General features: G+C 41.2%; 1 protein-coding gene across 1 annotated transcript in view; it reads right to left on the reverse strand.

Moving 5' to 3' along the window:
- Positions 1-1,521: 1,521 nt before the first annotated feature.
- LOC134983918 (gastrula zinc finger protein XlCGF57.1-like) overlaps positions 1,522-18,673 on the reverse strand; it is a 122,794-nt gene continuing 105,642 nt past the window's right edge. Inside the window, exon 2 of the mRNA XM_063949528.1 lies at positions 1,522-3,984. Within this exon, the coding sequence (XP_063805598.1) occupies positions 2,237-3,984 (1,748 nt within the window). The 3' untranslated portion in view covers positions 1,522-2,236. The remainder of the gene's footprint in view (positions 3,985-18,673) is intronic.

Genomic DNA, 18,673 nt, shown 5'->3' on the forward strand with positions numbered 1-18,673 from the left:
GGGCCCTGGTGATTTATTAATCTTTAAATGTTACATTTAAAGATGAATAAACATTAATTAATAAACATTAATAAACATATTTAACATATGGTGTAACTAGATCTGACTCCTGTCATTCTCACCGGTAATAATGTTACTTATACATTTCCCCTTCTGTATATATAACGTATGGTGTAACTAGATCTGACTCCTGCCATTCTCACCAGTAATAATGATACTTATACAATTCCCCTTCTGTACATGTAAAGTATGGTGTAACTAGATCTGACTCCTGTCATTCTCACCAGTAATAATACTTATACATTTCCCCTTCTGTATATGTGACGTATGGTGTAACTAGATCTGACTCCTGTCATTCTCACTAGTAATAATGATACTTATACATTTCCCCTTCTGTATATGTAACGTATGGTGTAACTAGATCTGACTCCTGTCATTCTCACCAGTAATAATGTTACTTATACATTTCCCTTCTGTATATGTGACGTATGGTGTAACTAGATCTGACTTCTGTCATTCTCACCAGTAATAATGTTACTTATACATTTCCCCTTCTGTATATGGAACGTATGGTGTAACTAGATGTGACTCCTGTCATTCTCACCAGGAATAATGTTACTTATACATTTCCCCTTCTGTATATGTAACGTATGGTGTAACTAGATCTGACTTCTGTCATTCTCACCAGTAATAATGTTACTTATACATTTCCCCTTCTGTATATGGAACGTATGGTGTAACTAGATGTGACTCCAGTCATTCTCACTAGTAATAACGTTACTTATACATTTCCCCTTCTCTATATGGAACATGTGGTGTAACTAGATCTGACTCCTGTCATTCTCACCAGGAATAATGTTACTTATACATTTCCCCTTCTGTATATGGAACGTATGGTGTAACTAGATCTGACTCCTGTCATTCTCACCAGTAATAATGTTACTTATACATTTCCCCTTCTGTATATGGAACGTATGGTGTAACTAGATCAGACTTCTGTCATTCTCACCAGTTATAATGTTACTTATACATTTCCCCTTCTGTATATGTAACATAAGGTGTAACTAGATCTGACTCCTGTCATTCTCACCAGTAATAATGTTACTTATACATTTCCCCTTCTGTATATGTAACGTATGGTGTAACTACATCTGACTCCTGTCATTCTCACCGGTAATAATGTTACTTATACATTTCCCCTTCTGTATATGTAATGTATAATGTAACTAGATCTGATTCCTGTCATTCTCACCAGTAATAATGTTACTTATACATTTCCCCTTCTGTATATGTAACGTATGGTGTAACTAGATCTGACTCCTGTCATTCTCACCAGTAATAATGTTACTTATACATTTCCCCTTCTGTATATGTAACGTATGGTGTAACTAGATCTGACTCCTGTCATTCTCACCGGTAATAATGTTACTTATACATTTCCCCTTCTGTATATGTGAAGTATGGTGTAACTAGATCTGACTCCTGTCATTCTCACCAGTAATAATGTTACTTATACTTCACTTTCCTCCCAATATCACTCACAGAACTTTATATTCACATTTACACAGAGCACAAGATACACAATAAGTAGAACAGAATAAAGACCTCAGCATGTGGGATGTATATTTAGGAAGTGAAGGAACATTAATGAAACATGTGAGTAACAGTCATCAGTCTGTTTGTGGTCTCCAGGGTGGAGGTCTCTTGGACTGTGCGAGGCAGCAGGTTCCATGGTCAGGGCTGCATAGCTAACAGATCAACCACAAATGAATTATGGCAGATTCTTGGTACTGCTGGTAACAGTCTGAGGGGGAGAGGTAGGGAATTCCAGAGAAAGGGAGCAGCACGTGAAAAATCTTGGATAGGAGTGGGAGAAAGTAATCAGAAGACAGGAGAGTCGGCGTGCATTAGCATATGGACCTGTTTCGCTAGGACTGAGTCACGGCCAACTGGCATCACCCACACCTGGAGCTCAGCTAGACATTTAGTATTGGTATTGTTTTCAGTACCCGGAGCAAAGACAGGTTATCTGCATAGTAGAGGTAAAGGAGGGCATGATGTCTTATTATTTCACCCAGTAGCAGCATGTTTATTGTAAAAAAAAAAAACACAGGACATAGGATAAAACCTGAAGGAACAATGCAGGGAAATGGTGAAGATGAGTATACTCCAGAAGATTAAAATGGTTCCCCACCTGTGTGATGTCTACTGTGTCCAACAAGAGCTGATTTAGTAATCACTCAGAGCATGCAAATGGCTTCAAACGTCTGTGAGTTCTCTCATGTTGAACAAGATGTGATTTCTGTATAAAACTTTTCCCACACTCAGAACATGAAAATGGCCTCTCACCTGTGTGACGTCTCTCATGTGTAACAAGATGTGATTTCCGTATAAACCCTTTCCCACACTCAGAACATGAAAATAGCCTCTCACCTGTGTGACTTCTCTCATGTGTAACAAGATGTGACTTTTGTGAAAAACCTTTTCCACACTCAGAACAAGAAAATGGCTTCTCTCCAGTGTGACTTCTCTCATGTGTAACAAGATATGACTTTTGTGAAAAACCTTTTCCACACTCAGAACAAAAAAATGGCTTCTCTCCAGTGTGACTTCTCTCATGTTGAACAAGATTCGATTTTAGTGAAAAACCTTTCCCACACTCAGAACATGTAAATGGCTTCACTCCGGTGTGACTTTTCTCATGTATAACAAGATATGACTTGTGTGAAAAACCTTTTCCACACTCAAAACAAGAAAATGGCTTCTCTCCACTGTGACATCTCTCATGTTGAACAAGATTCGATTTCAGTGAAAAACATTTCCCACACTCAGAACATGGAAATGGCTTCTCTCCGGTGTGACTTCTCTCATGTATAACAAGAGTTGATTTCTGTGCAAAACATTTCCCACACTCAGAACATGAAAATGGCCCCTCTCCGGTGTGATTTCTCTCATGTGTAACAAGACATGATTTGTGTGAAAAAGGTTTTCCACACTCAGAACATGAAAATGGCTTCTCTCCAGTGTGACTTCTCTCATGTTGAACAAGATTCGATTTCAGTGAAAAACATTTCCCACACTCAGAACATGTAAATGGCTTCACTCCAGTGTGACTTCTCTCATGTATAACAAGATATGACTTGTGTTTAAAACCTTTTCCACACTCAGAACATGAAAATGGCTTCTCTCCAGTGTGACTTCTCTCATGTATAATAAGAAATGATTTCCGTGTAAAACATTTCCCACACTCAGAACATGTAAATGGCTTCTCTCCGGTGTGACTTCTCTCATGTCTAATAAGAGTTGATTTCAGTGCAAAACATTTCCCACACTCAGAACATGATAATGGCTTCTCTCCAGTGTGACTTCTCTCATGTCTGATAAGAGTTGATTTCAGTGCAAAACATTTCCCACACTCAGAACATGAAAATGGCTTCTCTCCGGTGTGACTTCTCTCATGTTGAACAAGATGTAATTTCCGTGTAAAACATTTCCCACACTCAGAACATGTAAATGGACTCTCACCTATGTGAGTTTTCTGATGTATGACAAAATTTGATTTGGATGTAAAACATTTCCCACACTCAGAACATGAAAATAGCTTCTCTCCGGTGTGACTTCTCTTATGTATAACAAGAAATGATTTCCGTGCAAAACATTTCCCACACTCAGAACATGGAAATTGCCTCTCACCTGCCTTAGCTGGTTGATGTGCAATAAGCTTTGTGTTCTGTGTAGAACATGGTGCATCTATAGAACAGGAAAACACTGTATCTACTGTCAGAGCTGTAACAGATGCACCAATATCAGAGTGATCAGGAGAACATTTCCCAGGATCAGAGGGATCAGCTGATAGAGCTGGATGTACAATTGGGGTAATGAGATTAGTTCCTGGAGAATCCTGTCTACTGTCATCTTTTATTTCACAATCCGGGGATGATATTAGATGTACTTCTGAGATATTCCTGCTTGTGTGTCCATCTGCTGGAAATAAAATACATTTTGGAAATGTGAATTTTCATAAAACAATTAAAATCTGGTAAAGATCATGATCAAAACTGGAAAATTACTATAAAATGAGTAGACAAGACCCAGGGTGTTACATGGTACAATATATAATTCTGTAACAGACATTGTATCCAGTACTGTATTTCTGGCATTGCTTTTATGTTTTCTTTAAAATAATACTAGGAAGCTTGGACAGGAGTGTTACTAACACTGAGAGAACATGTGGTATTACTAGAGGTGACATGGGCTGTGCAGTAATATAACATCGCCTGTGCATACATTTAGGTAACACTGAGAGAACATGTGGGATTACTAGAGGTGACATGGGCTGTGCAGTAATATAACATCGCCTGTGCATACATTTAGGTAACACTGAGATCATGTGGGATTACTAGAGGTGACATGGGCTGTGCAGTAATATAACATCTCCTGTGCATACATTTAGGTAACACTGAGAGATCATGTGGGATTACTAGAGATGACATGGGCTGTGCAGTAATATAACATCGCCTGTGCATACATTTAGGTAACACTGAGAGATCATGTGGGATTACTAGAGGTGACATGGGCTGTGCAGTAATATAACATCTCCTGTGCATACATTTAGGTAACACTGAGAGATCATGTGGTATTACTAGAGGTGACATGGGCTGTGCAGTAATATAACATCGCCTGTGCATACATTTAGGTAACACTGAGATCATGTGGGATTACTAGAGGTGACATGGGCTGTGCAGTAATATAACATCTCCTGTGCATACATTTAGGTAACACTGAGAGATCATGTGGGATTACTAGAGGTGACATGGGCTGTGCAGTAATATAACACCGCCTGTGCATACATTTAGGTAACACTGAGAACATGTGGGATTACTAGAGGTGACATGGGCTGTGCAGTAATATAACATCGCCTGTGCATACATTTAGGTAACACTGAGATCATGTGGGATTACTAGAGGTGACATGGGCTGTGCAGTAATATAACATCGCCTGTGCATACATTTAGGTAACACTGAGATCATGTGGGATTACTAGAGGTGACATGGGCTGTGCAGTAATATAACATCTCCTGTGCATACATTTAGATAACACTGAGATCATGTGGGATTACTAGAAGTGACATGGGCTGTGCAGTAATATAACATCGCCTGTGCATACATTTAGGTAACACTGAGAGATCATGTGGGATTACTAGAGGTGACATGGGCTGTGCAGTAATATAACATCGCCTGTGCATACATTTAGGTAACACAGAGATCATGTGGGATTACTAGAGATGACATGGGCTGTGCAGTAATATAACATCGCCTGTGCATACATTTAGGTAACACTGAGAACATGTGGGATTACTAGAGGTGACATGGGCTGTGCAGTAATATAACATCACCTGTGCATACATTTAGGTAACACTGAGATATCATGTGGGATTACTAGAGGTGACATGGGCTGTGTAGTAATATAACATCGCCTGTGCATACATTTAGGTAACACTGAGATCATGTGGGATTACTAGAGGTGACATGGGCTGTGCAGTAATATAACATTGCCTGTGCATACATTTAGGTAACACTGAGAGATCATGTGGGATTACTAGAGGTGACATGGGCTGTGCAGTAATATAACACAGCCTGTGCATACATTTAGGTAACACTGAGATCATGTGGGATTACTAGAGATGACTTGGGCTGGGCATTAATATAACATCGCCTATGCATACATTTAGGTAACACTGAGAGAACATGTGGGATTACTAGAGATGACATGGGCTGTGCAGTAATATAACATCGCCTGTGCATACATTTAGGTAACTTTGAGATCATGTGGGATTACTAGAGGTGACAAGGACTGTGCAGTAATATAACATCGCCTGTGCATACATTTAGGTAACACTGAGAGACCATGTGGGATTACTAGAGGTGACATGGGCTGTGCAGTAATATAACATCACCTGTGCATACATTTAGGTAACACTGAGATCATGTGGAATTACTAGAGGTGACATGGGCAGTGCAGTAATATAACATTGCCTGTGCATACATTTAGGTAACACTGAGACCATGTGGTATTATTAGAGGTTACATGGGCTGTGCAGTAATATAACATCTCCTGTGCATACATTTAGGTAACACAGAGATCATATGGGATTACTAGAGGTGACATGGGCTGTGCAGTAATATAACATCGCCTGTGCATACATTTAGGTAACACTGAGACCATGTGGGATTACTAGAGGTGACATGGGCTGTGCAGTAATATAACATCGCCTGTGCATACATTTAGGTAACACTGAGATCATGTGGGATTACTAGAAGTGACATGGGCTGTGCAGTAATATAACATCGCCTGTGCATACATTTAGGTAACACAGAGATCATGTGGGATTACTAGAGGTGACATGGGCTGTGCAGTAATATAACATCGCCTGTGCATACATTTAGGTAACACTGAGATCATGTGGGATTACTAGAGGTGACATGGGCTGTGCAGTAATATAACATCGCCTGTGCATACATTTAGGTAACACTGAGAGATCATGTGGGATTACTAGAGATGACATGGGCTGTGCAGTAATATAACATCGACTGTGCATACATTTAGGTAACACTGAGAGATCATAGAGATGGCATGGGCTGTGCAGCAATATAACATCGCCTGTGCATACATTTAGATAACAATGAGATCATGTGGTATTACTAGAGGTGACAAGGGCTGTGCAGTAATATAACATCGCCTGTGCATACATTTAGGTAACACTGAGAGATCATGTGGGATTACTAGAGGTGACATGGGCTGTGCAGTAATATAACATCGCCTGTGCATACATTTAGGTAACACTGAGAGGACATGTGGGATTACTAGAGGTGACATGGGCTGTGCAGTAATATAACATCACCTGTGCATACATTTAGGTAACACTGAGAGATCATGTGGGATTACTAGACGTGACATGGGCTGTGCAGTAATATAACATCGCCTGTGCATACATTTAGGTAACACTGAGATCATGTGGGATTACTAGAGGTGACATGGGCTGTGCAGTAATATAACATCTCCTGTGCATACATTTAGGTAACACTAAGAGATCATGTGGGATTACTAGAGGTGACATGGGCTGTGCAGTAATATAACACCGCCTGTGCATACATTTAGGTAACAATGAGAACATGTGGGATTACTAGAGGTGACATGGGCTGTGCAGTAATATAACATCGCCTGTGCATACATTTAGGTAACACTGAGATCATGTGGGATTACTAGAGGTGACATGGGCTGTGCAGTAATATAACATCGCCTGTGCATACATTTAGGTAACACTGAGATCATGTGGGATTACTAGAGGTGACATGGGCTGTGCAGTAATATAACATCTCCTGTGCATACATTTAGATAACACTGAGATCATGTGGGATTACTAGAAGTGACATGGGCTGTGCAGTAATATAACATCGCCTTTGCATACATTTAGGTAACACTGAGAGATCATGTGGGATTACTAGAGGTGACATGGGCTGTGCAGTAATATAACATCGCCTGTGCATACATTTAGGTAACACAGAGATCATGTGGGATTACTAGAGATGACATGGGCTGTGCAGTAATATAACATCGCCTGTGCATACATTTAGGTAACACTGAGAACATGTGGGATTACTAGAGGTGACATGGGCTGTGCAGTAATATAACATCACCTGTGCATACATTTAGGTAACACTGAGATATCATGTGGGATTACTAGAGGTGACATGGGCTGTGTAGTAATATAACATCGCCTGTGCATACATTTAGGTAACACTGAGATCATGTGGGATTACTAGAGGTGACATGGGCTGTGCAGTAATATAACATTGCCTGTGCATACATTTAGGTAACACTGAGAGATCATGTGGGATTACTAGAGGTGACATGGGCTGTGCAGTAATACAACACAGCCTGTGCATACATTTAGGTAACACTGAGATCATGTGGGATTACTAGAGGTGACATGGGCTGTGCAGCAATATAACATCGCCTGTGCATACATTTAGGTAACACTGAGATCATGTGGGATTACTAGAAGTGACATGGGCTGTGCAGTAATATAACATCGCCTGTGCATACATTTAGGTAACACTGAGATCATGTGGGGTTACTAGAGGTGACACGGGCTGTGCAGCAATATAACATCGCCTGTGCATACATTTAGGTAACACTGAGATCATGTGGGATTACTAGAAGTGACATGGGCTGTGCAGTAATATAACATCTCCTGTGCATACATTTAGGTAACACTGAGATCATGTGGGATTACTAGAGGTGACATGGGCTGTGCAGTATTATAACATCACCTGTGCATACATTTAGGTAACACTGAGATCATGTGGGATTACTAGAGATGACTTGGGCTGGGCATTAATATAACATCGCCTATGCATACATTTAGGTAACACTGAGAGAACATGTGGGATTACTAGAGATGACATGGGCTGTGCAGTAATATAACATCGCCTGTGCATACATTTGGGTAACTTTGAGATCATGTGGGATTACTAGAGGTGACATGGGCTGTGCAGTAATATAACATCACCTGTGCATACATTTAGGTAACACTGAGATCATGTGGAATTACTAGAGGTGACATGGGCAGTGCAGTAATATAACATTGCCTGTGCATACATTTAGGTAACACTGAGACCATGTGGTATTATTAGAGGTTACATGGGCTGTGCAGTAATATAACATCTCCTGTGCATACATTTAGGTAACACAGAGATCATATGGGATTACTAGAGGTGACATGGGCTGTGCAGTAATATAACATCGCCTGTGCATACATTTAGGTAACACTGAGACCATGTGGGATTACTAGAGGTGACATGGGCTGTGCATACATTTAGGTAACACTGAGATCATGTGGGATTACTAGAAGTGACATGGGCTGTGCAGTAATATAACATCGCCTGTGCATACATTTAGGTAACACAGAGATCATGTGGGATTACTAGAGGTGACATGGGCTGTGCAGTAATATAACATCGCCTGTGCATACATTTAGGTAACACTGAGATCATGTGGGATTACTAGAGGTGACATGGGCTGTGCAGTAATATAACATCGCCTGTGCATACATTTAGGTAACACTGAGAGATCATAGAGATGGCATGGGCTGTGCAGCAATATAACATCGCCTGTGCATACATTTAGATAACAATGAGATCATGTGGTATTACTATAGGTGACATGGGCTGTGCAGTAATATAACATCGCCTGTGCATACATTTAGGTAACACTGAGAGATCATGTGGGATAACTAGAGGTGACATAGGCTGTGCAGTAATATAACATCACCTGTGCATACATTTAGGTAACACTGAGATCATGTGGGATTACTAGAGGTGACAAGGGCTGTGCAGTAATATAACATCGCCTGTGCATACATTTAGGTAACACTGAGAGATCATGTGGTATTACTAGAGGTGAAATGGGCTGTGCAGTAATATAACATCACCTGTGCATACATTTAGGTAACACTGAGAGATCATGTGGTATTACTAGAGGTGACATGGGCTGTGCAGTAATATAACATTGCCTGTGCATACATTTAGGTAACACTGAGATCATGTGGGATTACTAGAGGTGACATGGGCTGTGCAGTAATATAACATCGCCTGTGCATACATTTAGGTAACACAGAGATCATGTGGGATAACTAGAAGTGACATGGGCTGTGCAGTAATATAACATCGCCTGTGCATACATTTAGGTAACACTGAGATCATGTGGGGTTACTAGAGGTGACATGGGCTGTGCAGTAATATAACATCACCTGTGCATACATGTAGGTAACACTGAGAGATCATGTGGGATTACTAGAGATGACATGGGCTGTGCAGTATTATAACATTGCCTGTGCATACATTTAGGTAACACTGAGATCATGTGGGATTACTAGAGGTGACATGGGCAGTACAGTAATATAACATCGCCTGTGCATACATTTAGGTAACACAGAGATCATGTGGGATTACTAGAGGTGACATGGGCTGTGCAGTAATATAACATTGCCTGTGCATACATTTAGGTAACACTGAGAGATCATGTGGGATTACTAGAGGTGACATGGGCTGTGCAGTAATATAACATTGCCTGTGCATACATTTAGGTAACACTGAGAGAACATGTGGGATTACTAGAGGTGACATGGGCTGTGCAGTAATATAACATCGCCTGTGCATACATTTAGGTAACACTGAGATCATGTGGTATTACTAGAGGTGAAATGGGTTGTGCAGTAATATAACATCGCCTGTGCATACATTTAGGTAACACAGAGATCATGTGGGATTACTAGAGATGACATGGGCTGTGCAGTAATATAACATCGACTCTGCATACATTTAGGTAACACTGAGAGATCATGTGGGATTACTAGAGGTGACATGGGCTGTGCAGTAATATAACATCGCCTGTGCATACATTTAGGTAACACTGAGAGGACATGTGGGATTACTAGAGGTGACATGGGCTGTGCAGTAATATAACATCACCTGTGCATACATTTAGGTAACACTGAGAGATCATGTGGGATTACTAGACGTGACATGGGCTGTGCAGTAATATAACATCGCCTGTGCATACATTTAGGTAACACGGAGATCATGTGGGATTACTAGAGGTGACATGGGCTGTGCAGTAATATAACATCTCCTGTGCATACATTTAGGTAACACTAAGAGATCATGTGGGATTACTAGAGGAGACATGGGCTGTGCAGTAATATAACACCGCCTGTGCATACATTTAGGTAACAATGAGAACATGTGGGATTACTAGAGGTGACATGGGCTGTGCAGTAATATAACATCGCCTGTGCATACATTTAGGTAACACTGAGATCATGTGGGATTACTAGAGGTGACATGGGCTGTGCAGTAATATAACATCGCCTGTGCATACATTTAGGTAACACTGAGATCATGTGGGATTACTAGAGGTGACATGGGCTGTGCAGTAATATAACATCTCCTGTGCATACATTTAGATAACACTGAGATCATGTGGGATTACTAGAAGTGACATGGGCTGTGCAGTAATATAACATCGCCTGTGCATACATTTAGGTAACACTGAGAGATCATGTGGGATTACTAGAGGTGACATGGGCTGTGCAGTAACATAACATTGCCTGTGCATACATTTAGGTAACACAGAGATCATGTGGGATTACTAGAGATGACATGGGCTGTGCAGTAATATAACATCGCCTGTGCATACATTTAGGTAACACTGAGAACATGTGGGATTACTAGAGGTGACATGGGCTGTGCAGTAATATAACATCACCTGTGCATACATTTAGGTAACACTGAGATATCATGTGGGATTACTAGAGGTGACATGGGCTGTGTAGTAATATAACATCGCCTGTGCATACATTTAGGTAACACTGAGATCATGTGGGATTACTAGAGGTGACATGGGCTGTGCAGTAATATAACATTGCCTGTGCATACATTTAGGTAACACTGAGAGATCATGTGGGATTACTAGAGATGACATGGGCTGTGCAGTAATACAACACAGCCTGTGCATACATTTAGGTAACACTGAGATCATGTGGGATTACTAGAGGTGACATGGGCTGTGCAGCAATATAACATCGCCTGTGCATACATTTAGGTAACACTGAGATCATGTGGGATTACTAGAAGTGACATGGGCTGTGCAGTAATATAACATCGCCTGTGCATACATTTAGGTAACACTGAGATCATGTGGGGTTACTAGAGGTGACACGGGCTGTGCAGCAATATAACATCGCCTGTGCATACATTTAGGTAACACTGAGATCATGTGGGATTACTAGAAGTGACATGGGCTGTGCAGTAATATAACATCTCCTGTGCATACATTTAGGTAACACTGAGATCATGTGGGATTACTAGAGGTGACATGGGCTGTGCAGTATTATAACATCACCTGTGCATACATTTAGGTAACACTGAGATCATGTGGGATTACTAGAGATGACTTGGGCTGGGCATTAATATAACATCGCCTATGCATACATTTAGGTAACACTGAGAGAACATGTGGGATTACTAGAGATGACATGGGCTGTGCAGTAATATAACATCGCCTGTGCATACATTTAGGTAACACTGAGAGATCATGTGGGATTACTAGAGGTGACATGGGCTGTGCAGTAATATAACATCACCTGTGCATACATTTAGGTAACACTGAGATCATGTGGAATTACTAGAGGTGACATGGGCAGTGCAGTAATATAACATTGCCTGTGCATACATTTAGGTAACACTGAGACCATGTGGTATTATTAGAGGTTACATGGGCTGTGCAGTAATATAACATCTCCTGTGCATACATTTAGGTAACACAGAGATCATATGGGATTACTAGAGGTGACATGGGCTGTGCAGTAATATAACATCGCCTGTGCATACATTTAGGTAACACTGAGACCATGTGGGATTACTAGAGGTGACATGGGCTGTGCATACATTTAGGTAACACTGAGATCATGTGGGATTACTAGAAGTGACATGGGCTGTGCAGTAATATAACATCGCCTGTGCATACATTTAGGTAACACAGAGATCATGTGGGATTACTAGAGGTGACATGGGCTGTGCAGTAATATAACATCGCCTGTGCATACATTTAGGTAACACTGAGATCATGTGGGATTACTAGAGGTGACATGGGCTGTGCAGTAATATAACATCGCCTGTGCATACATTTAGGTAACACTGAGAGATCATAGAGATGGCATGGGCTGTGCAGCAATATAACATCGCCTGTGCATACATTTAGATAACAATGAGATCATGTGGTATTACTATAGGTGACATGGGCTGTGCAGTAATATAACATCGCCTGTGCATACATTTAGGTAACACTGAGAGATCATGTGGGATAACTAGAGGTGACATAGGCTGTGCAGTAATATAACATCACCTGTGCATACATTTAGGTAACACTGAGATCATGTGGGATTACTAGAGGTGACAAGGGCTGTGCAGTAATATAACATCGCCTGTGCATACATTTAGGTAACACTGAGAGATCATGTGGTATTACTAGAGGTGAAATGGGCTGTGCAGTAATATAACATCACCTGTGCATACATTTAGGTAACACTGAGAGATCATGTGGTATTACTAGAGGTGACATGGGCTGTGCAGTAATATAACATTGCCTGTGCATACATTTAGGTAACACTGAGATCATGTGGGATTACTAGAGGTGACATGGGCTGTGCAGTAATATAACATCGCCTGTGCATACATTTAGGTAACACAGAGATCATGTGGGATAACTAGAAGTGACATGGGCTGTGCAGTAATATAACATCGCCTGTGCATACATTTAGGTAACACTGAGATCATGTGGGGTTACTAGAGGTGACATGGGCTGTGCAGTAATATAACATCACCTGTGCATACATGTAGGTAACACTGAGAGATCATGTGGGATTACTAGAGATGACATGGGCTGTGCAGTAATATAACATTGCCTGTGCATACATTTAGGTAACACTGAGATCATGTGGGATTACTAGAGGTGACATGGGCAGTACAGTAATATAACATCGCCTGTGCATACATTTAGGTAACACAGAGATCATGTGGGATTACTAGAGGTGACATGGGCTGTGCAGTAATATAACATTGCCTGTGCATACATTTAGGTAACACTGAGAGATCATGTGGGATTACTAGAGGTGACATGGGCTGTGCAGTAATATAACATTGCCTGTGCATACATTTAGGTAACACTGAGAGAACATGTGGGATTACTAGAGGTGACATGGGCTGTGCAGTAATATAACATCGCCTGTGCATACATTTAGGTAACACTGAGATCATGTGGTATTACTAGAGGAGAAATGGGTTGTGCAGTAATATAACATCGCCTGTGCATACATTTAGGTAACACAGAGATCATGTGGAATTACTAGAGATGACATGGGCTGTGCAGTAATATAACATCGACTCAGCATACATTTAGGTAACACTGAGAGATCATGTGGGATTACTAGAGGTGACATGGGCTGTGCAGTAATATAACATCGCCTGTGCATACATTTAGGTAACACTGAGAGGACATGTGGGATTACTAGAGGTGACATGGGCTGTGCAGTAATATAACATCACCTGTGCATACATTTAGGTAACACTGAGAGATCATGTGGGATTACTAGACGTGACATGGGCTGTGCAGTAATATAACATCGCCTGTGCATACATTTAGGTAACACTGAGATCATGTGGGATTACTAGAGGTGACATGGGCTGTGCAGTAATATAACATCTCCTGTGCATACATTTAGGTAACACTGAGATCATATGGGATTACTAGAGGTGACATGGGCTGTGCAGTAATATAACATCGCCTGTGCATACATTTAGGTAACACAGAGATCATGTGGGATTACTAGAGGTGACATGGGCTGTGCAGTAATATAACATCTCCTGTGCATACATTTAGGTAACACTGAGAGATCATGTGGGATTACTAGAGGTGACATGGGCTGTGCAGTAATATAACATCTCCTGTGCATACATTTAGGTAACACAGAGATCATGTGGGATTACTAGAGGTGACATGGGCTGTGCAGTAATATAACATCTCCTGTGCATACATTTAGGTAACACTGAGAGATCATGTGGGATTACTAGAGATGACATGGGCTGTGCAGTAATATAACATCGCCTGTGCATACATTTAGGTAACACTGAGAGATCATGTGGGATTACTAGAGGTGACATGGGCTGTGCAGTAATATAACATCTCCTGTGCATACATTTAGGTAACACTGAGAGATCATGTGGTATTACTAGAGGTGACATGGGCTGTGCAGTAATATAACATCGCCTGTGCATACATTTAGGTAACACTGAGATCATGTGGGATTACTAGAGGTGACATGGGCTGTGCAGTAATATAACATCTCCTGTGCATACATTTAGGTAACACTGAGAGATCATGTGGGATTACTAGAGGTGACATGGGCTGTGCAGTAATATAACACCGCCTGTGCATACATTTAGGTAACACTGAGAACATGTGGGATTACTAGAGGTGACATGGGCTGTGCAGTAATATAACATCGCCTGTGCATACATTTAGGTAACACTGAGATCATGTGGGATTACTAGAGGTGACATGGGCTGTGCAGTAATATAACATCGCCTGTGCATACATTTAGGTAACACTGAGATCATGTGGGATTACTAGAGGTGACATGGGCTGTGCAGTAATATAACATCTCCTGTGCATACATTTAGATAACACTGAGATCATGTGGGATTACTAGAAGTGACATGGGCTGTGCAGTAATATAACATCGCCTGTGCATACATTTAGGTAACACTGAGAGATCATGTGGGATTACTAGAGGTGACATGGGCTGTGCAGTAATATAACATCGCCTGTGCATACATTTAGGTAACACAGAGATCATGTGGGATTACTAGAGATGACATGGGCTGTGCAGTAATATAACATCGCCTGTGCATACATTTAGGTAACACTGAGAACATGTGGGATTACTAGAGGTGACATGGGCTGTGCAGTAATATAACATCACCTGTGCATACATTTAGGTAACACTGAGATATCATGTGGGATTACTAGAGGTGACATGGGCTGTGTAGTAATATAACATCGCCTGTGCATACATTTAGGTAACACTGAGATCATGTGGGATTACTAGAGGTGACATGGGCTGTGCAGTAATATAACATTGCCTGTGCATACATTTAGGTAACACTGAGAGATCATGTGGGATTACTAGAGGTGACATGGGCTGTGCAGTAATATAACATCTCCTGTGCATACATTTAGGTAACACTGAGAGATCATAGAGATGGCATGGGCTGTGCAGCAATATAACATCGCCTGTGCATACATTTAGATAACAATGAGATCATGTGGTATTACTAGAGGTGACAAGGGCTGTGCAGTAATATAACATCGCCTGTGCATACATTTAGGTAACACTGAGAGATCATGTGGGATTACTAGAGGTGACATGGGCTGTGCAGTAATATAACATCGCCTGTGCATACATTTAGGTAACACTGAGAGGACATGTGGGATTACTAGAGGTGACATGGGCTGTGCAGTAATATAACATCACCTGTGCATACATTTAGGTAACACAGAGATCATGTGGGATTACTAGAGGTGACATGGGCTGTGCAGTAATATAACATCGCCTGTGCATACATTTAGGTAACACTGAGATCATGTGGGATTACTAGAGGTGACATGGGCTGTGCAGTAATATAACATCGCCTGTGCATACATTTAGGTAACACTGAGAGATCATGTGGGATTACTAGAGATGACATGGGCTGTGCAGTAATATAACATCGACTGTGCATACATTTAGGTAACACTGAGAGATCATAGAGATGGCATGGGCTGTGCAGCAATATAACATCGCCTGTGCATACATTTAGATAACAATGAGATCATGTGGTATTACTAGAGGTGACAAGGGCTGTGCAGTAATATAACATCGCCTGTGCATACATTTAGGTAACACTGAGAGATCATGTGGGATTACTAGAGGTGACATGGGCTGTGCAGTAATATAACATCGCCTGTGCATACATTTAGGTAACACTGAGAGGACATGTGGGATTACTAGAGGTGACATGGGCTGTGCAGTAATATAACATCACCTGTGCATACATTTAGGTAACACTGAGAGATCATGTGGGATTACTAGACGTGACATGGGCTGTGCAGTAATATAACATCGCCTGTGCATACATTTAGGTAACACTGAGATCATGTGGGATTACTAGAGGTGACATGGGCTGTGCAGTAATATAACATCTCCTGTGCATACATTTAGGTAACACAGAGATCATGTGGGATTACTAGAGGTGACATGGGCTGTGCAGTAATATAACATTGCCTGTGCATACATTTAGGTAACACTGAGAGATCATGTGGGATTACTAGAGGTGACATGGGCTGTGCAGTAATATAACATTGCCTGTGCATACATTTAGGTAACACTGAGAGAACATGTGGGATTACTAGAGGTGACATGGGCTGTGCAGTAATATAACATCGCCTGTGCATACATTTAGGTAACACTGAGATCATGTGGTATTACTAGAGGTGAAATGGGTTGTGCAGTAATATAACATCGCCTGTGCATACATTTAGGTAACACAGAGATCATGTGGGATTACTAGAGATGACATGGGCTGTGCAGTAATATAACATCGACTCTGCATACATTTAGGTAACACTGAGAGATCATGTGGGATTACTAGAGGTGACATGGGCTGTGCAGTAATATAACATCGCCTGTGCATACATTTAGGTAACACTGAGAGGACATGTGGGATTACTAGAGGTGACATGGGCTGTGCAGTAATATAACATCACCTGTGCATACATTTAGGTAACACTGAGAGATCATGTGGGATTACTAGACGTGACATGGGCTGTGCAGTAATATAACATCGCCTGTGCATACATTTAGGTAACACTGAGATCATGTGGGATTACTAGAGGTGACATGGGCTGTGCAGTAATATAACATCTCCTGTGCATACATTTAGGTAACACTAAGAGATCATGTGGGATTACTAGAGGAGACATGGGCTGTGCAGTAATATAACACCGCCTGTGCATACATTTAGGTAACAATGAGAACATGTGGGATTACTAGAGGTGACATGGGCTGTGCAGTAATATAACATCGCCTGTGCATACATTTAGGTAACACTGAGATCATGTGGGATTACTAGAGGTGACATGGGCTGTGCAGTAATATAACATCGCCTGTGCATACATTTAGGTAACACTGAGATCATGTGGGATTACTAGAGGTGACATGGGCTGTGCAGTAATATAACATCTCCTGTGCATACATTTAGATAACACTGAGATCATGTGGGATTACTAGAAGTGACATGGGCTGTGCAGTAATATAACATCGCCTGTGCATACATTTAGGTAACACTGAGAGATCATGTGGGATTACTAGAGGTGACATGGGCTGTGCAGTAATATAACATCGCCTGTGCATACATTTAGGTAACACAGAGATCATGTGGGATTACTAGAGATGACATGGGCTGTGCAGTAATATAACATCGCCTGTGCATACATTTAGGTAACACTGAGAACATGTGGGATTACTAGAGGTGACATGGGCTGTGCAGTAATATAACATCACCTGTGCATACATTTAGGTAACACTGAGATATCATGTGGGATTACTAGAGGTGACATGGGCTGTGTAGTAATATAACATCGCCTGTGCATACATTTAGGTAACACTGAGATCATGTGGGATTACTAGAGGTGACATGGGCTGTGCAGTAATATAACATTGCCTGTGCATACATTTAGGTAACACTGAGAGATCATGTGGGATTACTAGAGATGACATGGGCTGTGCAGTAATACAACACAGCCTGTGCATACATTTAGGTAACACTGAGATCATGTGGGATTACTAGAGGTGACATGGGCTGTGCAGCAATATAACATCGCCTGTGCATACATTTAGGTAACACTGAGATCATGTGGGATTACTAGAAGTGACATGGGCTGTGCAGTAATATAACATCGCCTGTGCATACATTTAGGTAACACTGAGATCATGTGGGGTTACTAGAGGTGACAC

Source organism: Pseudophryne corroboree, assembly GCF_028390025.1.
Source record: "Pseudophryne corroboree isolate aPseCor3 chromosome 3 unlocalized genomic scaffold, aPseCor3.hap2 SUPER_3_unloc_29, whole genome shotgun sequence".
Lineage (NCBI taxonomy): Eukaryota > Metazoa > Chordata > Amphibia > Anura > Myobatrachidae > Pseudophryne > Pseudophryne corroboree.